The 22920-nt window shown below is 46.3% G+C and overlaps 1 protein-coding gene across 6 annotated transcripts in view; it reads right to left on the reverse strand.

Moving 5' to 3' along the window:
• B4GALT1 (beta-1,4-galactosyltransferase 1) overlaps positions 1-22920 on the reverse strand; it is a 63385-nt gene that overhangs the window by 11879 nt on the left and 28586 nt on the right. For 4 of the 6 annotated variants that reach the window (XR_006959736.1, XR_006959733.1, XR_006959735.1 and 1 more), the window contains exons 2-4: positions 19062-19297; positions 4097-4284; positions 1401-1523 (exon numbers count right to left, since the gene is read on the reverse strand). Coding sequence is in view for 3 of the 6 variants with exons in the window: in XM_047065358.1 (XP_046921314.1) it covers positions 1401-1523; positions 4097-4284; positions 19062-19297 (547 nt within the window). In the remaining 3 variants the exon portion in view is untranslated. The other 2 variants (XM_047065387.1, XM_047065377.1) reach the window with 2 other exon arrangements.

Raw genomic sequence — 22920 nt, forward strand, 5'->3', positions numbered from 1 at the left:
GGAGGACTCTCTGATAAGCACTGTTAAGAATGGAGAGCAGAGAACAAGACTAGAGGCAGCCAGAACAGGGTGGAAGGTTCTGTGTAGATCTGGGGGAAAGGAATGAGGACCACAACCAAAGCCTTGACACAGCAGGAGCACAAGTTGGTTAAAAAGCAGGACTGGCTGGTCCTGGATAACTTAAAGGTTTCTGGCCTTGTCTCCCTCAGCGCCTGGCATATGGTGAGTTAGGTCCTTTATCTTTCAAGAAAGCTGCTCCCCCAGCCACCCATCCTTCTAGTCCCTCCACCCTTGGGTGTCCATTCTCAGTGCTCCCTTCCCACTAACCCTCTTAACTGCTTGCATCTGTGGTGTCACATCAGCCCCTAACACCATCCTGTGGGTCTGAGGTTTGCCCAGGTGGTGCTGTGGAAGCAAGTTTGTTTCTGTCTGGACCCCCTGTCTGGGGCTTCAGTGTCCTCCCCATCGGGCCTGTGTGACACAGTGCTCTGTCTGAAGATGCTTGATAATCAATCCGCATCCTCTAAACCTCAGGTTTTCTTCCAGGTTGATAGTAAAGACCTGGGTCTATGACAGGTTCTCACACAAAGCTAAACTTGACTGACTTAGGTGCTGCTCTGACAGACACCTTCTGTTAATTGATCAAATTAAGGTACTCCAATTCGGGAAGGAGCTAGGGTATATTCTGATATCAAGCTCAGTGACAAGCTCAGACTAGCTCCCAGAGGGAGAAGTTACTTCTTATCTGGAGATGGCAGGGTTGAAGTTTCCACTGTCAGGGAGAACTGGGCAGAATGTGGTTTCAAATGCCACTGGTGTTTTGTTTTGTTTTTTCTTTTTACCATCTGCAATGACAATGCACATGATAAAGGAGCCCTGGGGGTGTGGATGGGGCGGACAGGGCTGGTAGAAAGTAGTGGTTGTTGGGGCTGGGTGGGTCCACAGAAGTTCATTATACTACTCAGTCCTCTTTTATGTTTGTTAAAAATATTCCAAAATAAACAAATAGCACAAAGATTTTGTAAAGGAACTTAGGATCCTGCCCAAAGAAACTTGTTTCATAATCAAACGGGACCACAATGAGATGCTGAATTTTTGCAAAGGGCATGTTTACTTCTTTAGGACAAAATGGCATGTGGGATAAATCAAAGTAAACCCAACCCTTTATTTGGTTCTCATTTTGCATGTTCCAAGGCTAATGCAAAAATCACAAAAGCTAAACTTCCTAAAGACATTTTTCAGCACCTGTAGCACCTACAGCAGGGCACATCTAAGAATTTGGGCTGAGTGGGGACTATATCCCTCCCAAGGGTCAATCCTTGCAGAATAATCAGGCACTGATTGAAAAACTGGAAGTGAAGGGAGACAGGCAAGAAAGACATCTAAGTTGGGACAATTACCTGTTAAAGATGTCATCATCTTCACCTCCCCAGCCCCAATAATTATTCGGAAATCCATTGATGGTGAGAAATTGCTGTTTACTTAGAGCAGAGACACCTCCAAAATACTGAACATAAGGTAGGCTGGGGGAAAAACACACACGCACACACACACACACACAAAGAAAACCAGTGGTTAGTAAGTTTTGACTTTCAAAATAAAGCATGCTCAAAGCACAAATAAATGCTTCTGAAGTTATTTTTATTCTCTGGAACTTATAAATTGGGGATTTATAAGGGTTTTCTTTGTTCTGTTTTTATGTATCAGTAGAGAAGACACAGAAGTCAAAAAGTAGAATTTGCTCTAAGAATATTGTGTTGCTTCTATGGTTACCTGGAAAATTAGTCAATGACGAGAGAGCATAAGCGCACTTCCTGTGCCCCATTCAGGAAACTGCTTCCCATGTGTCCTGCTCCTGCATGAGAAATGCTTATCCAGGAGGTCCTGGAAACCGAGATTGTGGTAAAGCCTCCCTGTGCCCACCCTGTCATGCCCTCCCTTTCCACCCTCAGCCCATCTACCAGTCTAACTTTCATTCTTCCACAGGTATACTGGCTTGAACTCTGACCCCAACAGTCAAAATAGCGTTTCCGAAAATTTGCCAAAATAAAATTTTCTAGGAAATTTCTACCACATCCCGACTTAGCAAAATGTATAATGGTGAATCTACTTTGATACATTTTCAAGAAGTGGGGCATCAGGGCTCTCATCTTTCCACCCTTTTTGTATTTTACTATATTTTTAATGTTTATTTCTTTATTTTGAGAGAGAGTGTGTGTGCATGGGCGCTAGCATGAGCAGGGAAAACACACTGAGAGAGAGGGAGAGTTAGGATCCCAAGCAGGCTCCAGGCTGCCAGCGCTGAGCCCGCAGAGCCCAACACGGGGCTGGATCTCAGGAACTGTGAGATCACAACCTGAGTCGAAACCAAGAGTCAGAAGCTTAACTGACTGAGCCACCCAGGTGCCCCTATATTTTACTATTTCAATGGTTATGAATCATGGGCTTCTGAAGGATGCAGACGGAGCACCAATGAGAAATGTTAACACTCAGATCATACCCGGAAGCCAGGCAAAGGCTTTCCTATGGATCCTTTAAAGGCTGTGGTTTTGGGATGACCTTGTATGCAGCACCAAACCACACTAGGGCTCTTACTGGAATCCAAAGAGACTAAAATCCATCACACAATTTAAGGAAAACTAACTCAGACTTGAAGGGGGAAGTCAGCCAAACCATACAGAGCATATGAAAAAAAAGCTGCAATGATTATTTTCAAATACATTCAGGACACTGGACTAGAAGTATCCATGAAGATCCAGAAGGGCCTGCTTTAATGAGTCAAAGGTTATCTATAATTAGGTGTCATCAGTTAGGGGCCCAGTTACCCACCTTTGGACACATGTCACACAACCGTCTGCACCTGATTACAAGTGAGGGTTTGAACCAGGTGGCCAGGCCACTAAGGTTTGTCACGATCAGCGTTTTTACAAAAAAAGGGACTCTTTGTGACCTCACAGGGAAGCGCATGCCGAGCTGATGAGATTCAGTTTGCTGTCTGTGTTTTCTCTGACCAACCACCTCATCCCCCAAGCCTGACTGGTTCTGGGTAAAACAAGCACGGTGCTGTGGCAAAGAATGAGGTCCTTACCACCATGCTTCAAGGGGAGAAATTAAGAGGGGACAGGGTTTGAGCCTGTGTCTCTTAAAGAGAAGAAGGTACATAAACAGGGAAGAGGGGAGAGGGCACAGGGTGATGTTTAGAGTCAAATTCTCCTCACAGCATCCTTAGTTTCATAGCCCTCACTGCCCCCAGCAAGGGAAGACAGAAAGAAATGGGAATAAAAGGAGTCTGAAAGAAAGCATTCATATCTAAACCAAGGGACTGCTGACTGGCACAGGCCTGCCACACCACGGCGGCGCACCCAGGCCAGGGATGCCTAGCACGTGGGGTCTGCAGCACAGCTTCCTGGAGCTTCAAGCTAACGTAGAGCAAGGAGGGAAAGGTCAGTATACTCAACTAATAGGTGATTTTAAACAATTCTATGTTAATATAAACAGGGATAATTATGGAGCAAAATGCAGATTTATTTTTTTAAGATTAAAAAAAAAAGACTACATAAGGCTATTTTCCATCTATGACCTTAAGTTATACTATTGCTCTTAGAGAGAGGCATTGGCTGACCTCTCACTAGGGGCATTTTGGTGGGAAAGTTTGGGTCCTCATGCTTAAACAGAAGCCTGTGCTTTGCAGGGAAACAGTATCATGTTCCTTCTTAAAGTACCAAGGTATATCTGCCAAGGTACCCAATCCCAAGAATCTACTTGGGGAAAATGAGTCCAATTTGCTTCCCAAACTGTGTGGGGAAGAGGACAGAAGAAAGCAAGGAAATACAGCGTCTGTTTGGAGCCTAAAGGCAAGAGCCATCCCAAACATAAAAACTCTTCTTGCCTGGATGTGTAGAGGTAGGGGTGTTTCTGAACTTCACTTTTCTTCTCAAGTTTTACGGACTTTGGGCTTAAAAAGCACCCAGTTCTCAGAGGAAAAATTCTCCTCCAAGAACCTAAAGAGACACTCCTGGGCTACAGGAATTGCATTTCCTAGTCATCATGTAAGAGTGAAACATGTTTCCTGCAGATTCTGGTGAACATCTCTTACCTAAATCCAAACTTATCCATTGCTACAGAAATGTGCCGTGGCTGTGAAAAACACCTGTAGGCATTATGATCATTCATTGGAATGAGGTCCACGTCGCTAAACACAAAGCAGTTGTAGTCATAATCCTTCAAGGCCTCTTGAAAGCCAATGTTGAGGAGCTTGGCACGATTGAACATGGTTTCTCCAGCCTGGTGCACAAAAAAAGAAGGGATATCAGATGCCATAAGGCCAATGAGCAGAACACTCCCAGGGACTGGTGACTTTGTCGACTACATGGGATCATTACTCCACTCATTTTTCTGCTTTCACTTTACAAATCAATACGGAATGGCATGCCCTGAGTCAGCAATCCCACTTCTAGGAATTATCATGTGGGACTTGCAAATATGTGAATAAGAACAACTTGCTCACCACGGGATTTTCATCACAGCAAAAGACTGCAAACAATGACATAAGCTTTTGCTAGGGAACCAGTTAAATAAATCATGTAATAACCATATAATGGAATAGAATTGTTCAAAAAAATAAGGAAGCTCTAAAAGGAAATGATCTCCAAGATAGTATTGTTAGGTGAAAAGGTACTTAGACCTATGTGTCATATATTTACATACTATATATAGACTAATTCCCATGAAGACACCCAGGAAACTGGTGCCTATTGGACTTTTTACCCTTCTCCCCTCTTTGTATGGTTGATTATGGTTTGATCACCACATTGTGTGCCCCTTCAAGATGTCTATTATTAAACTAGGTACCAGAGAAATATGGTGAGCCCAAGTCAATCTCTGCCCTCATGGTGCTCACAACGTAGGGTGGGAAGCAGTGTGATACACACTATGATAGAAACAGGGTGTATGAGAGAGAAGAGGACACGTACTTCAGGATGCCAACCACTGGGTCCTGAAGCACCAAGTCTGTTGGTGCAAAGGTACTTCATATTTTATTTACTTGTTTATTTTCAGTCTCTCCCACTAGAATAGAAGCTCAATGAAAACTGGAATTTTTAACTTTTTATTTCCCCAGTTCCCAGAACACTGCCTGGCATACAATAAGAGCTCAATAAATAACTGCTGGATGGATGGATGGATGGATGGATGGATGGACCAAAGGATGGGTTTCAACAAACAATGGCAGATGAAAATTCTTCTAGGAAGCTTCAACCAAAGGGCTCCGTCAGGGTCACCACCATGGGGTTCTGTCCTTACCAACTCGCACAGCCCCAGGGTAGTAAGGACAGTGATAGCATCGACACTACCATTCTTACATTTAGCAGTCCACAAGCCCTTCCATACGTGTATTCTCATCCCGGCCAGAATCCTCCCAAAGACGCCAGGAAGGAACTAAGGCACATAAGCAACACAGCTGGTGCTGGACCCAACACTGTGAAATCCACATTTAGTGCTCCTTCTCAATATCTCTTGGGATCAACAAGATCAGAGCCCTCTACTTTGGGGGAATATATACTCACAAGAGCCTACAGTGGCTACACAATCCAAAGGTGGGATACCCAACATCCACTCTCCAGGCCCACAAGAGAAGATTTGGAAACTGGTGCTTTATAAGGCTACCTGTGTGAGTACAGAGCATATGGATGGTGCCACAGCTACCCAACCTCAGGTGGGTGACTCAGAAACGAAACCACTTAAGAAACACGAGTACCAGGAAGTCAGAGTAGCCAAGAGAAGAGTGAATGGATTAAGGAAGTATTTTACACAGGAGCTCCTTTGTTCAGCCCATGACAAAGCTTTCTAATCATGCATGGGGAAAGGAGAAGGCCAGGTCCAACAGCATATACTGTGTTCTGTGGTTGTCCCCACCAGTTAAGAGTCATTCAAAATCCTGCCTTCAGCTAATTCTCTGTAAGTCCTGAGGCAAAAAGAAGTTTAAAGTTTAGAAACCAGATTTGAAAACTATAAAACTGTTATAATCACTATTATTACAACACACTGCTAAAATTAATTGGGATATATAACATGAAAGGCATCGGATAAGTGTCTGACATGCATTTAAACATCTCAACAATCTTGTAACAACCTTCATCCCAACCCAGATTTACTTCATTCTTGCCATACCCTTCTGCCTTCTGGCAATGGGGGGAGAGGCCTGCACCGGTACTTTCCTTCTTGCTCCTCTAGCCCCATCAAGACCCTAAGAATTAGCTTTCTCTAAATATTTAAAAACACAATTCAACCCCATTGAACACTTTTCCAACAACTGAAAGGGTGTCCCAACAAAGCCTTTTCACACCTGTATAGCAGACCCCCAAGGATAGCTGCCCAATGCTCCTTTCTCTTGGTACATTCTCTAATGACAGGGGCAGGGAGCTCGTGCTGGCCATGCCCAAACGACAGGGCCTGGTCTGCTAGCCATGACTATTTGAGTTAAGCAGATGTTTAACCTGGGACTATACTATGCATTTTTCCTCTCCCGGGAACTGCACATTTGGAACCATGAATGGACACCTCTGGTACCATGCCCCAAGAACAATGGCAGCCTAGAGGAGAAACCCAAGGGAGCAGATCTATCCTACCCTTTTCTCCATATGTATAACAAGCTCCTTCAACTCAATAAGGCACTTCAGTGTCTGCTCCACCCTTAAAATTAGTCAGGCAGTTTCCTAAAATAGCTTGACCTGTATGTCACTCCTCTCATCCTGGCCTCATCTCTGTGACCCTGGAAGAGGGAGAAGGCAGGGTTCTTTCTTGCAGGTATAATTCCTTACTAGGGCCCTTAGGAACATCAGACCAGCTGAATGGTAGATAAGGAAAGTATGTCTTCCCCTTCCTCCCCTAGGATTATAGAAAAGTCAACTCTAGGCTTCCTTGGGTGAAATGGTGTAACACTTTTGGGTAACCTTCCTGATAAGAAAGACAGGTCCTGGCAAGCCTGCCAACCTCCCACCAGTAACAGGAGGTGTTCATTCCTCTCCAAGGGATGGGAAGACACCCAGGCCTCATTCCTGTCCCTTCTCATTGAGCACATGCATCCAGTGTTTTTGCTACTTCATTTGCTCGGGTAAATATTTATCAAGCACCACTACTGTGCAGCCAAGCCAAAAACACAGTTGTGACAGACACGTGCATTTTTATCCCAGGAATGCCATCTTCTTCGCTTACTAGCTATGTGACTTTGGGCAAATCATACCTCTCAGGCTCCATTTCCTCATTTGGTTACTTGGATGACAACAGGTGAATTTTCTTAAATTTGACAATGCGTGAAAAGGCCTTTGCACATTGCCTGACAACAAATGTTGGCTACTATCATTATTATAGGAGTAGGTCTTCCTATCCATCTTGAACAGGCAGAGCTTTCAATATGTCTCCCAGAAATCCAACATGGAGACTTCTTCTCTAGTGTTTGTGTGTGTCCTTCGAATCAGCTCCAAGAGCCCTCCTAAATCTTGCTTCTCTGATGGGAGGATTTCTAAAAAGGATTAGGGTTCAAGTGAGTGGCTCACATGATTAGAATCTTTACAGCAGCAGAAGAAAGAGACACCTTTAGAAATGTATCATGTGCTCGGGAAGTCACACACAAAGAATAACTGATGCACCGAGATCAGGGTTCCCTCTGAAAAACTGAGCTTTTCAGTGTAGGCTTCATCTTATGTTGGTCGATAAGAGTTATATGTATCCCAGGGGCGCCTGGGTGACTCAGTCGGTTAAACCTCCAACTCTTGGGTTTCGGCTCAGGTCATGATCTCACGTTTAGTGAGTTCCAGCCTCACATCAGGCTCTGCACTGACAGTGCAGAGCCTGCTTGGGATTCTCTCTCACTTGCACGCTGTCTTTCCCTCTCTCTCAAAATAAATAAATCAGCTTAAAAAAAAAAAAAAAGAGTTACACATATCCCTTCCTTCTAGGGCAACTGGCTCCTCTTAACAGGAGACGATAGGAAGAAAGAAGACAGGCCAAAAACGATACAACGTTCCCGCAGGTGGACAGGGAAGTTGTCTCACTGACCAAAGCTCACAGAAAAACCTTTTATGATTTCTCTGTAAAACTTTATGGCTGTAAACGTTTTATGACTGGGCATTTACCTAAAAATGGATATATCAGTCAGTCAAGCAAAGCCAACAATGTCAGTCGGGGGAGGACAGGAGCTTGGGTCTGGCCAGGCACGCTGGTCTGGAGTAGTGAGGAGGCTGGCACAAGCCTGAGGCCAAACTCCTCAGGGAGAGGAAAAGAGGGAGAGGCTACCCTCAGACAAACCCAGGGCCTTTCTGGCAAATCTGGATGGCAGGGCTCAATGTCATAAGAAGCATCAAATAGCTCTTTAGGTCTGTTAAAACCTTTTTCTAGAGCCCTCATTTATATTAAAGAGAGGGCAAGTGGTATGTTCATTGAAAATGGAACCTCAGGGCTCCTGGGTAGCTCAGTTAGTTAACCATCTGACCCTTGATTTCAGCTCAGGTCATGATTTCACAGTTTGTAATATCAAGCCACACATTGGGCTCTGTGCAGACAGCATGGAGCCTGCTTGGGATTCTCTCTCTCCCTCTCTCTCTGCCCCTCCCCCATAGACACAGGCATTCTTCCTCTCTCAAAATAAATAAATATTTAAAAAGAGCACCTGGGTGGCTCAGTTGGTTAAGTGTCTGACTTCAGCTCAGGTCATGATCTCACAGTTTGTGGGTTCGAGCCCTGTGTCAGGCTCTGTGCTGACAGCTCAGAGCCTGGAGCGTGCTTTGAATTCTGTCTCCCTCTCTCTCTGCCCCTCCCCCAATTCATGCTCTCTCTCAAGAATAAATAAAACACTAAGAAATTGTAAAAAAGTAAAAATTTTAAAAAAGAAAAAAGGAAAATGGAACCCCCACATACTGCTGGTGGGAATGTAAAATGGTGCGGCCATCTTGGAAAATAGTCTGGCAGGTCCTCAGGTGGATAAACAAAGAATTACCTTACGATCCAGCAATTCTACTCCTAGGTATATAACCAGTGAAATGAAAACATATGTCTACACAAAAACTTTTATACAACATTCATAGTAGCATTATTCAAAGCAGGTAAAAAGCAGAAACATTAATGTCTGTTAATTAATGAACAAATAAATAAAATGTACTATACTCATACAATGCAATGTTATTCAGTAAAAAAAAAAAAAAAAAAGAATGAAGTACTGATAAATGCTCTCATATGGATGAACCCTGAAAACATCATGTTAAATCAAAGAAGACAGTCAGAAAGGACCACAGATTGCATAATTTCATTTATATGAAATGTCCAGAATGGGCAAATCTAAAGAGACAGAAAGTATATTAGTCATTGCCTAGGGCTAGGGGGAATGAAGGGATTTAGTAGCTAAGAAAAATGGGGTTTATTTTTGGTACAATGAAAATGTTCTGAAATTGACTGTAGTAATGGATTATGTGCTTTATCTTTTCCTTTTTTTTTCCAAGTAGGCTTCATGCCCAGCATGGAGCCCAACATGGGGCTCATGACCCTGAGATCAAGACCTGAGCTGAAATCAAGAGTAGGACGTTTAACTGACTAAGCCACCCAGGTGCCCCAATTATGTACCTTAAATAGGTGATTGTATGGTATATAATTATATCTCAGTAAAGTGATTGCCAAAAAGAAAGAAAAGCCAGCTCCAGAGACAGGGGAAGGACCAAGGGTTATATTTCCCCTCTTTCTCATATATTCATTCTTGTCATTTATTGGGTAACTATTTCATGCTTAGCTATAGGGATACAGAAAAGGAAAAGACACAGGCCCTGCTTTTGAGCAGTTCCAAGTTAAAGAGGCAATTGTAGGGACGCCTGGGGGAATTAGTCAGTTAAGCATAGGACTTGGGCTCAGGTCATGATCTCACAGTGTGTGGGTTCGAGCCCCAAGTCAGGCTCTGTGCTGACAGCTCAGAGCCTGGAGCCTACTTCAGATTCTGTGTCTCCCTTTCTCTCCATCCCGCTTGCACTCTCTCTCTCTCTCTCAAAAATAAATATAATAAACATTAAAAAAAAATGGTTTGTTTGTTTTTTTTTTTTAAATAGAATAGGTACCAGAGTCTGGTCTAATCCCCAGGCAAATCCTGACTATGGCTAAGGCAACAGAAGCCTTCTCCTGATTGCAGCAAGACACATGACCAGCTGCAGAAGGCCATGGTCGCCCTTACCCAAGTTCTAACAGTCGCTAAATGATTGGTTAAACCACCCCACCTTTCCTGGACGTCAGGCCCATGTGTGTACACCAGTAGACATTTCCCCCAGCCAAGACAGCTTGGGGACTGACCATACCTGGCCCCTCCTCTGCCAAAAGACACGGCAACAGTGAGGTTGGAAAACAGCAAGCCGAAGCCAAGACTCAAAGAATCAAAAATTCCATGTGATGAGACAGTTTTGCTCCCATACACATGCCCCGGCCCATCACAAAGTCATACACACATGGCCCCTGCTCAATACCCACAGTAACCCACAGGCTCTCAAGCCCACGGATTCAGAAGCAGGTCTACAGTCAAGTGGACACATTTGCTGAAACTCCTCCTGTGTGCTTTTCTGTGCCCACTCAGACACCAAGAGAAAAGGCCTAGGCCAAGTGGGTGACAGGAGAGCAGACAAAGCTCTGGCTGGGCTGAGCGATCCTGTGGCAGGACAGCCCACAGGCCTACGTGTGGACCTAGGGGTAGTAGACAGGCTGGCTGGGAGGTGATCCCCAGAGAATTGCTGGATTTATACAAATGCTGAGTTTGTGGAAGGCTAATATCCACTCAGCCATGATTTCACAGCAATTGGGCCTCAGCTCTTAACCATAATAGTATGGCAGCCTCAAACTTGGAAAGGGCCCTCAACAAAACCTGAGTCTGAGACATCATTCAGCTCTTCACCCAGGGAGTAAAGGAAATGGGGCCCTTCAGGGTCAAGGAGCTGAGGGGGTGGTGGCTCTCTGCTTGCCAAAGTAATTGGCAAGAGTGAGCACATCTTTGGCCCTTGCCGGACACAGGTCAGAAGCCCTAAGTTGCCTTCGGAGAGAACTGAGCAAATCAAACAGCCCAGCAGGGGTTCTGGGTTCTGACTGAGGTGAGCCCAGAAAACAGTTTTTAATCCCCAGCTCCACAGGAGCAACAGCAGGATGCCTGCCTCCTTCCCTGGACCTGAGACCCTGAGATCTGACTTTCTGCAGAAAAACACTTTAGAAAATAAAGGCTTCTTTCTCAGAAAGCAATCTGACCATTTATATGAAGAACTGTAAAAATGTTTACACTGCTTCTGAACCCATAATTCCGTTTTGGAAAATCTAGCCTGGGGAGAGGATTCTAAATGTGGAAGAAGCGACACCAAATTAGCTTCAGATTCAGAGATGTTCATTCCGGTGTTATTTACACTGGTGAGAAAGTGGAGGTTCTTTAAATGCCTTCAACCTAGAGGAAGGGCTAAGTTAATTATGGCACAGCTACATGCTCAACTACTCTGAGAGCATGGAAAGTGGTGATTATGAAGACTGAAATAACATGGCAAGATGCTGATGATACAGAATTTTAAGAAAAAAGCAGGACACAAAAGTATATACACATACGGTATGAGCTCAATTGTGGCTTAATTTTAAGGCAAAGTTATCTTTGACCTCTGCACAACAGGCTGGCTTCCAGCAACCTCAGCATTTGCAAGCAAGACCACAGAGACCATGACCTTGCCTGGGAGACCCCAGAGCTGGAGGATGGCACACTCTTAGGATTACTGACATGGCTTCCCCGTGACCAGCAGAGCCTGGGCTCTGGGTTTGACTTGGGGCACATGGACATTACCAGGGGTGGCAGCAGTGGTGGCAGCAGCAGCAGCAGTCACAGCAGTAGTTAGGTCGGCACTCCTCTCTCTCTCTCTCTCTCTCTCTCTTTAGGAGGTGGAGGGCACAGAAGAGGAGGTAGGTGGAGAGTAAGAAGCAGATCACAGAGAGGAGCTCCTCCTTCAGCTTGCTTTGCTACAAACAGGATTGACAAGTAAAAGCAAAAAACCCCCACTAGAAAGAAAAAAAAAGAACAAGAAAAAGAAAAAAGAGACAAGGATGGACGCAACGAGAGAGGTAAGGAAGAGAGGCAATGTCAAGGCTGTGAAGAAAAGGGGCCCCATTCTGACCCCTCTTGTTCCAGGGCAAAGGCAAATTCCTAACAAGCTGGCACTCCCTGTCATGAAGTCACAGGTGAGCAGGGAAAAAGACATTTCCTAGTACAATGTCCAGGGAGGCAATCCATGAGCTCTGTGAGTACCTGTACGTGTTCTGACACATTCCCCAGGAGAATGGACCAAGCCACAGACAGGGAGAGGAAAGACACAGCAAAGGAAACCATCAATCACTGGGACAGCACACAAGCTATGGTGGACACAGTGGACACAGACACTCCTGGCCTTGTTATGATGCTCCTGGGCCCCAGGATCCAGAAGGTCCCAGTGCTCAAGCAAGGGGGTGCTACAGGATAGGACTGGATCTACCACTCCCGAGCCCCATTTCTGCACACATCAGTCTGGGCACTGACAGCTTTAGGAGAAAATAGAAGGCAGGGATGGGGGTGGGGGGCGGGGGGACGGGGATGGTGAACAGACATGATCAAAACAGAAACCAACCACTGGGGTCATAGGCCCAGGCAGCTGTCCTCCAAAATGGGATGGGCCAACGAGTCCAATTCACTCTAATTTATCTTGGCCTCATGTAGGAACCAGCTACTCAGCACAGTCACACAGATAAGCTGCTGAGGTGTGGTGACAAATGCTCTCACTCATTGTCTCCAAACCTGGCCACACTTGGTTCCATACAAGCAGCCTGAAACTACCTTACAGCAGTGCACAGATAAAAAGGAAGAGGGAAAAAATTCCACGTTCAAAGAGTCCTCAGGCAGGCCCCCCCTGCTGCACCCACAGGCTTTCAAGCCAGGATTTACCTGTCAGTATGATAACTGGGCAAGCCTCCTGGGCGGTTCTGAGGTGGTTACTCCAAAGGTGCTACCCACCTCTCATGACACACTGGGACTCACGGTGGTGTTGCCAAGTGGATATGGAGCTGTCTCCCAGTGAGGGGAATGAGTGTGTTTGGGAATGAACATGGTAAAGTAAGGCATTCCACAGGCCTTAGGTGATCTCTCTCCAAATCCCAGCTCTGCCACTCAGCCATCATGGGGCCCCGAGCAAGCTGCTTACCTTTGTGAGCTTTCTCTCAGCAGGAACAATGAGAGTACCCGTTTGCCTCATTGGGAGGCTGGCAGAGTCAAAATTCAAAGTGAGACCATGAAAGAGGTTCAGTCCAAAGGACCATAAAGTTTTATGACCATCAACAACCATGGGGCTACTGTAGGTTCTCTGCATTCTTCCTGAAAAGCAAGGTCACCCTGATGGCCATGTCCCAGGCAGCCTGCTCTGGTCAGCAAGGAGGAGGCAGCTTTGGGGAGATGTCTTGGGGAAGGGCTGTGCAGGTTGGCTCCCAAGAGTCATGACCTGGCCTGACTGGGGAAGAAGGCTTCACTGCCAAGAGGAACAGACCTCACCAGAGAACCAGGATCAAGGAAGGGATGCTGAGGGTGCATGTTAAGTAAGTGGGCAAGAGTCACAGGGAGCAGCTTCTAGCGCCAAACCCCGAATGAACACTGGACCATGCATGGAGATATGTGGTTAGGGAGGCAGAGGGAGGCAGACCTGAGGGGCCTGGGGTCTAGAGGCTGCAGGCCAGGGAGGGCATGCACAAGTGGAATCAGCCCTCACTCCTCACTAGAAAGCACTGAGTGGCCCAGGAACAGCAGGGAAGGAGAAGTCAGCTCTATTACAAGGCTTCACAGAGCTAATGGTGGGGGGTGGGAGGCACTCACATGGTGATTAGAAAAGAGCCACTAGGGGAAGGATGGAAGGAAAAGCACACAGGGTGGGAGGGTGGGCAGCCTAAGCAAAGGCACAAGGAGGGGAACACAGAATACGTCTCAGTGAAGATGGAGAGCTCAGTGTGGCTGTGACATCGTGTGTAAATAAAGGAGGGCTGAGGAGGAAATGGCTGTAAATAGGTCATGTCTGGACTGCAGAAGGTCTCAAAAGCTAAGTTCAGGGCTTCAGACCCTTTAGACCTTTGGCTGTGGGCAGTGGGGACATACTAAAGGGCTTAGAGAGTGACCTGGTCAGAACTACAAAGATCTTGGGCAGCCAAGCGAGATCAGAAGCCCCAGAGGATACATGAACAGAATTGGAGAGACCAGGCCTGGACACTGACTGACTCAGGGCAAAGGGCTGCCATAGTTATGACATGGTTATTACACCCCTGCCTGACTAACTAGGCCTGCATTCCTCACCTGTTTGGTAAGTTTTATGCTGATTAATCTCACAAACATCCTCTGTTTCTTACGTACGGCTATTACTACCAGGTGGCAGCCTGCCTTCCTTTCACCTTGGGTGGTTTTACAGTTTCCTTTTCTGATTAAAGTGCGAGGGAGTGCAGTGCTCCTCCCCCATCTGCTATGACATCTTGCTATCCACCGCTGCACCAAGGTCTCAGTGTTAGACCCTGGGTGGGACATCTGTGCCACAGAGCAGCACCCTGTGCTCCAAGACAGCGGGACGTGCCAGAACCCTAATGGGAGGCTGGAAGGCTGGCGGGCCAGGGTAGGAGGAGAGGTAGAGACCTGCAGATGAACCACAATCTCAACTGGTAAAGCCTTTGCTACTCCCTCTCCAGCACACTTACTGTGAGATGCGGGTTGTTGTGGTAATTAGAGGGGCCTAAACCAAAAGGGAGTGGTTAATAGCTTAATATAGACAAGAATAGGAGCCACAAAGCCCATGAAAGCTCACCCCTATGTGCAGAGCTTGAGACACAACCCTACTCAGAAGAAGCTGTTAGGCTTGACATGGTCCCTAAGTGCCCTCAGATTGTTTTGTCATTATCCAGTATCTTCTGACCCTATCAAGGACACAAATGGGAGGGTCTTGAGGCTGGTACTGAGTAGAGGTGAAGCAGGAGGCAGGGAGAGCAGTAAAGAGTTCATTGCTCTAATGCTGGGCAAGGAAATAGGCAGGAAGAAAGGAGGGGTGAGTGGCAAGAAGGAACATAAATCATGGCAGTAATAGTTAATGCTTACTGAGGGTTCATCTGTCGGATGCCTTACAGTCCCCTGTGTAAATACTAAAACCTTCCCCTCCCACCAATAAGGAAATGGAGGTCTGAAGAATTCAAGCCTCCATCACTGAGCTGGGAGGTGGCAGAGCTGGAATTCAGGCAGTCCAAGCCTGAAGCTTGCTCCCAGCCCTTATACCTAGCTTTGAGAAAGGCTTTGAGGAAGGGACCAAATGGTCTAGAGGACATAGTTCGTGCTGATGCAGTGAGAGGGCACTAAGTGACAGGGACTAAAGTCTGAGCTGCACCCTACTATTACTTCTATGACTTCCTACCAGTCACTTCCCCTCTCTGAGCTTCAGTTTCCTCATGTGTGCAATAGAACAGACATTTTCATACTACCTGGCCTCAGGGGTCCAGGCAGATCCCAGCAAAGAATGAAGGGGAAGTTAAGGGTAGAGATGGGGACATGGTCTGCACTTCAAGTAGAATAGTGCCATAGTGATCTGCTGTTGATGGGGGGATTGCATAGCAATTTAATGGGGCAGTAGGTTCTGTTCTCAAAAACTTGTTTGAGAAGCCTCAGAATAGATGTCTCAGAGGTGCCTCCTACTTTAAGCAGTCTCTCTAATCTTAAATGGGGTGGGCAGCGAATGAAGAGTCAAAATGACAGCAAGGTGTCTGAGGCAGGGAGATGACAGGAGGCTTGAATGCCATCAATTTACACAAAGGTCAAAGCCAGATGCTACCAACTCCCTTTCTTCCTCTTCTCTATGTAACAACAAAACAGAGAAGAGAGGAAGTTCCTAATTTGTAGGTGGGGCATGCTCCAAATGTTTCTTCTTCTGCCTCTTTTCAAGAATTAGGTTTCCTATCACTAGTTTATTGTGTGCTCTTTATTGAGGTCATACAGATGATATTCTTTATGGGAAAAGTAGAGCAAACTTGTTTTCTTCATGATTTGGTTATCTGGAAGTCAGATCATTATTTTCCCAAAGAAACAATCAGGGTAGAGTTGGAGCAGAATAAATAAGATTAGCTGGTAGAGAGGGAGATGGGGGTGGGGGTGGGGGGAGTGGAGATTTTCCTAAGGTGGAAAGTTAATCCTTAGAAAAGGAAAAGATAGAGAAGCAAAAAGACATGGCCGGGGGGGGGGGGGGGGTGGAGATGATGACACTGACAAGACTAGAGGGGAAAAAAGATGTAAATATGTTTGGAAAGCTAAAAATAAAATGTCCAATGCTAAGTTGCAGGTGGGAAGAGATGGAGGTGGGGGGTGGTTTCCCAGTATCCTAGGGAAGTAAAGAGGTGGAGGGGGGAGGCATCTGTTTAGGCCTGCTTTCCCCAAAGTGTAAGTCATAGAACATTAATTGCTTGAGATGGCTCTTGGAAAAGCGACCTCCAGTCACTCAAGCTCAGGAATCACTGTGTGCTGAGTAGTTCTGGAGGCTGTGACGTATGCTAGTACACTAAAGGCTCTGTAGGAATGAAGCCTGCTTCCCGGTTGTTCAATCCAGCATTTTTCAAATGTGTTTGGCCTCAGAGCTCCATTTCAGAAAGCACACTTGGGAAGAAGCCCTGTCTGATGTGCTGTCCAGTGCTAGCCAGCACGGCAGTGCCACGCTGTCCAAGCTGGCTTGTGTGCTTGGTCTGCCGGCTTGGACTGGGGCAGGCAGGAGCATGTAACTGGTATAAAACATTCAGAAACTTGCTGTTTGAAACCTGGAAATTATCTGTATAAATTAGTCAGAGGAATTTAAGTTCATGGCTAAATTTCACTGGTCCAATATTTGTTTTGACTTTATAATTGAATGGGGAAGTCTCACATTCACTTAAAATGTGACACATCTCTACATCAGCATCCTTCTCTCCAGCTTTCCTTGACCTCAGTCACCTAAATTCAAAGACTCAGCATCACCACCAACTCTTTCACCCAAGTATATATTTTAATCTAATTTATATGCTATCTAGACCACAGTTGTCTAGTTCAGGCAGGTTTGTGGGAGGCCATTAGATGTTTTGCATAATAAGATCTGACAACACTGTATCTACAGCATATCACTTGTCTACTGGTATAAATAACTGTCAAAGAGAGGAAGGAGATATAGTGGCGTGGCTTGTTTTTAGTAATTCCTACTGGCTCCTGGTGATGGCGGCTTCCTCTTCTAGGCACTCACTGTCATTGTTTTAATAATGCTCCTGAATCTCACCATGATCAACAAGTGTTTACTGGCATCAGCCAAATAAATGTTCCTTGATGACACGGCTTTTCTTAAACAAATAACTTGTCAGATTGAAGTGGCTTGGATTTTGCAGAGCATATACCTATTTTCTCTTACATTCTCAAATATTCTTCTAAGATGACCCACAACTGTCTGGTGGTCTTGCCTGCAGATTTTCTCAGGGCCCAAGTCTGTGCCTCATTTGGCCAAGGGACTCAAAGTGCCTTGAGGGGTTTGCCTGCTGCCTACTCCCCCACCTTGAGCTTCAGTTCCCTTGTAACAGGGCTGTTCTGCTCTTCCCTGCCTGACAGACTCAGCTTCTGCACCTGGCCCTATCACCTCTGCCGCATTCCTACGGTCAACTTGATCAATATGCAAAGCTCCTTTCTGCATTGAGGTCCCTGGTCACTGGCTCCAGCTGAGATGGCCAGGTGTCCCTCCAGTCTCTAGAACCTAGTTTATATCCTGGTTCTTCCAGGTCACTGCTCTCCCCTTCCTCTGAGCTTCCAAAGCATTTGGCAGCTGCCATCCAATCACATACTATTTGGGATTGTTAACAAATTGTTCCTGGAAGGGTCTCACTTGCCACAGTGGGGATGGAAGCTTCAGGACAAATAGAGCTGGGACCTTCCTTCTTTAATGACTCTCTGCAAACTATGTCATTGTCATGACAGTACTCAGAAATGATTGATGGACACACTGCTATTTCCAGCTTCCCTCTGGTCCAAGGAAGGCATACACTGTCCCTCTAAGGGAAGCTGTCAACTGCCACCAATTTTACTACCTCAAGCAGATCCACAATTTATCTTGATATGAAATGGAGAATAGGCCTTTCAGAAATGGGTATACTGTGTCTCTTCAGATGAATTTCAATAAACCTTGGTGTGTAGATAGGGTAAATGTGTTATTCCACATAGCAGGTTATAGTCTATAAAGATATGAATTTAGTATTTAAACACACAACACCCAAGTTATACTCGTAGAAAAATAATAATGCTTCTCAGACTGGAAATGAGCGAAGTTATTTTTAAAAAACCAATTTTAGATCAATCTGATTCTCCAGGTCATGGTGATGAAGGCTGACATGTCTTCAGCATTGGTTTCCTAAGCACGGCTAAGCTCAACACACACAAATCAGACATGCAGTGAGAAGCTCTTTTCTCAGACCCAGCCCAGTGCACATGACACTGGGTGGCCTATGAATCGGACTTTCCCAGCCATTTTGCTGGGGGCTGGCTTTCAGGTGATCTAAGGATGCTATCTCCAGCAGGGGTCCCAGAAAATAGTTAGACTTTATAATCTCAAAGTTGCTAAACTTCTGACATTTAAATGGGTGTTTTGTGTTTTTGTTTGTTTGTTTGTTTTTTCCCTAAAGGAAAACACACAGCTACTCAAAGACAGGAAATAATCAGTGCTTTACTTTGGGGGAGTTAGGATTGTCATTTTTCTCTCAATTTTGCTGGAAGGCTACTTCCAGCAAAAAGAAAACAAAATACCCCAGCAATTACCCTTGCCTAAAGAGCTGACAGCAACAAGCAAGTTGTATGGTATTTAGCTTATCTGCATTAAGGAGGGTGATGGTGGTGAGGTTATAAAATGCCATGTCTAGTATCTCTTCTTTCTCTTAGCCCTTATTACTCACATATTTGCGCACATCTATGTATGTACACACATGCACTTAAACACATACACACACTCCCTCCCTCACCCCGTCTCCCCAAACCTCACCTGGTTGATAACATAGATGCCGTAGTCTAACTGCTGACGCTGTAGGATTGGGTGCAAGTAATACAGCCAGTACTTGAGGTGTTCCTGCCGGTTACGGAATGGAATAATGATGGCCACCTTGTGGGAAGAAATGCAGTTCTTGGGGGTATAGCGGCCGCCCACCTTCACCTCTGGGTTCTGTTTCTCCACAAGCTTCAGGTCCACAGGCATATTAAATTCAATCACCATGGGGCCAACTAGAGAGGTAGAAGGAAGGAGAAGTTAGCAAGCTATAGGGTTCCCCCGGGCCACAGCCTCAGAAGACATCTCCTGAGAGGCAGTGTGGCTGTGGAAAAGACACTCCTGTCCAGTGCTGGCGTGATCCACCATCCCAAGAAACCCCTTAGTACCAGGCAAAGCCAGACAGCTGGTCAGCCTATGAAGCACTCATCTGCCCAGGACCCACTCCCCTGAGATTCTATGTTTCTCCACTGTAAATGTTTCGAAATGGAGTGACTGCTGCTTAGACTTCCTGAAACGTTGTAAGGATCAGAGAACATGGATGAGAAAGCACTTTCTCAGAAATCCTGAGGTTGAGACCTAACCTTGCCACACCCCAGCTCTGTGACCTTGGACAAATGACTTCCATCAACTCTCTGAACCTAGCCCAGTGGGAGAAAGGGGAGTGTGTGTGTGTATGTGTGTGTGTGTGTGTGTGTGTGTCAGGGAGGGTGGTGTTGTGGAAATCAGCCTCAAATCAGAAGGCAGGAAGGAGGAGCACAAGTAACCCATGTCTCAGGAAGACACCTGATGCACAGATAAAAAACAAACCTCTGGGGCACCTGGGTGGCTCAGTTGGTTAAGCGTCCAACTCTTGGTTTTGGCTCAGGTCATGATCTCGCGGTTTATGAGTTCAAGCCCCGCATTGGGCTCTGTGCTGATGGTGTGGAGCCTGCTTGGGACTCTGTCTCCTTCTCCCTCTGCCCCTCCCCTGCTCTCTCTCTCTCTCTCACTCTCTCTCAAAATAAATAAACTTTAAAAACAACAACCACAAAAAAAACTCCAGAGGTAGGGACTCGAGGAACTGAGACCCCAGAGCAGTCTAAGGGGAAGAGAGGAGAAACAGCTGAAAAGCACATCAAAGAAGAATGCTTGGTAAACACAGGAGATGGAGTAACAAAGGGAATAAAGAACAGAGGAAAAGTCCGAGAGGACTCCCAGGTTTCCAGCCTGGAAGCACACAGCTCCAGGTGAGAAAAATAAGTTCATAAGAGCTTAGAAGAAAAAAAAAAAAAAATCGATGAGATGTGGATGGTAGACTTTGAAACAGTGGTAGGTGAGTAGAGGGAGAGACAGACAAAGGTCAAGATCCAGACATGGAAGTCCTCGTTTCCTAAGGTGGAGCCAGGAGAGGGCTCCACTCCCCAGCTGGGGACCGTCCTTCATGTGGCCTGGATGGTGAGGGCAGGGAAAAGATGACAGGCCCAGGGGTACAGAGGGAACTGGGGACAGAGTCAGCACTCAAACCTAGGGCCCCAGTATTCCCAGCAGGCCAGATTCTCTCAAAGCAGGTTCCAGGAAATACTAATTCCAGTAAGATGCTCAGTGGAAGAACATGTCCCCTGGTCAAGTGAGTCTGGGAACCTTGCATACCGAAACTTGCTTCTGGAAAGTATGAGGCTCATCAAAGGTTCTGAGAAGTTGTACCATCAAGAATCCCCCTCCACTTTATTTAACCCACCATTTCCCAAACTTATTTGGCCATAGAACCATCCTACCAGGGAACACATTTTGAGAACTGTTACTCTAGTGTAACCAGCTTCACCTGTGAAGCCAACTAGCCACAAGAAAAAAGGAAACTGCGGAACAGCAGTGAGAATGCGGACCATAAACCGGGAGCAAGTTCACCTGAAATATGCTGGTGGGACCCACCCAAGGCCCAGGGCGAGGCCTTGGGTGCCCTATTTGTTTATCAATAATGTGGCACTCCAAGCACCCCTTATCCCCAGAGGTCACTCACCCTGCTGAAATGAGCCCCAGAAAAGATGTGCCTCTTGCTCCTCCTGTTTGTCAGGAGGTGCAAACTCCCCATCTCCTCTTCCCCAGCATCCCCTGGTACTTCTCACCCTTTTTTCTTAAAAAATTTTTCTAAAGAATAGTTTTTTTTTTTTTTTTTTTTTTTTTTTTTGGGACAGAGAGAGACAGAGCATGAACGGGGGAGGGGCAGAGAGAGAGGGAGACACAGAATCGGAAACAGGCTCCAGGCTCCGAGCCATCAGCCCAGAGCCTGACGCGGGGCTCGAACTCACGGGCCGCGAGATCGTGACCTGGCTGAAGTCGGACGCTTAACCGACTGCGCCACCCAGGCGCCCCTCTTAAAAAATTTTTCTTAAAAAAATTTGTTTATTCATTTATTTTGAAAGAGAGAGAGAGAGAGCACAAGAAGGGGAGGGGCAAGGAGAGAAGGAGGAACAGGGAGAAAGAGGGAGAAAGAGGGAGGAAGGGGGAGGAAGAGTGAGAGAGAATCCCAAGCAGGCTCCAGCATGGGGCTCGAACCCACAAACCATGAGATCATGACCTGAGTCGAAGTCAGACGCATAACTGACTGAGCCACCCAGGCGGCCCTTGTTTATTTTCTTCTGAGACACAGATCTTATCATATCACTTTGCTGCTACAAAAACCCTGATGGCTCCTGTGTGGTCTTTGATGGAGTAAGGCCAGATTTCTTACCGTGGCACCAAAGCCCTTCAGTCTCAGCTCTGCCTCCCTTCCCATTCCAATAAACCATGCTTATATCCACACTTAATCTGTGCCAGAAATGTCCTTCCTTCTTTCCTCTAACAATAGACTTTTGCATTGAGACAGACCAGAATCTTAAAATTAAAGTCCCAATCTGGCTTCATCCTTTTGCTCTCATTACCAGAGCTCAGACAGCAGAACCCTGGGAGGCCCTGCTGCACAGTGCGCATGTGAAAAACATGAAAAGAAGATGCATCATTGGGCTCTTCTCACTTCAGAGGGCCCCACAACATCTGCAACCCTCCAGCTCCACCCTACCTTTGGTTCTGAAGATGCTGCTAAACATAACTCTGTTTTCGGGAACCCAAGAGGCATCTGGACTGTCACCCTACCAACTTGCTCACACCTTCTGAAACCAACCCAGAAGACAGGAATTCACACTTGGTCTGCCCAGCTTCCCTAGAGCAGACACCTGCAGGTCAGAGAACATCTTGGTTTTGCCAATTCGGGGATTGTAAAACAGTGGTCCTGAGGGAGCTTCCCGGACAGGAGAAAAGGCTGCCTGGGCCCCAGCTCAGCTCCCCCAGTGACTTGCTGGATGATCTTCAGGCAAGTACCACCCACTCTCAGGATACCTCTTTCCCATTTGCAGACTGAGGGGCTGGAACACAAGCTGCGCCAAAAGAACTCTTCCCCGACCCCACCACCACCATCACCATCACCAATGACAAAATCTGCTTTTGCTCCAGGGTTTCCTCAGCAACTGACACCACTGTCCACCCAATTCTGGGAGCTGATAACCTAGGTGGTCCATCTTCTATTCCCCCCCAGCACACTCACCCACTCACACACAGGAGGTGTCAACGGTGTGTGACAATCCACGGGAGCCAACTCAAGTGTCAGACCAGAGTCTTCTGAGGTGTTTAATGCCAACTTTTCCTATGGTATGTGTCAAAGCCACCTCCAATTTGTTTTAGTCAGTACCCTCTGGGCACCTACTGTGTGCCAGAATGTGCGCCAGGTTGAGGGGCAGGGGGAGGTGACAGCAATAGGCAAGATGGCTCCAGGGGGAGGTGACAGCAATAGGCAAGATGACTTGAAGGAGCTCCCTGCTGAGGGTATGAGAACCTAAGTGAAAAC

Source organism: Lynx rufus, unplaced genomic scaffold, assembly GCF_022079265.1.
Source record: "Lynx rufus isolate CCGP_SWC_20201006 ecotype Redwood Valley unplaced genomic scaffold, mLynRuf1.p SCAF_10, whole genome shotgun sequence".
Lineage (NCBI taxonomy): Eukaryota > Metazoa > Chordata > Mammalia > Carnivora > Felidae > Lynx > Lynx rufus.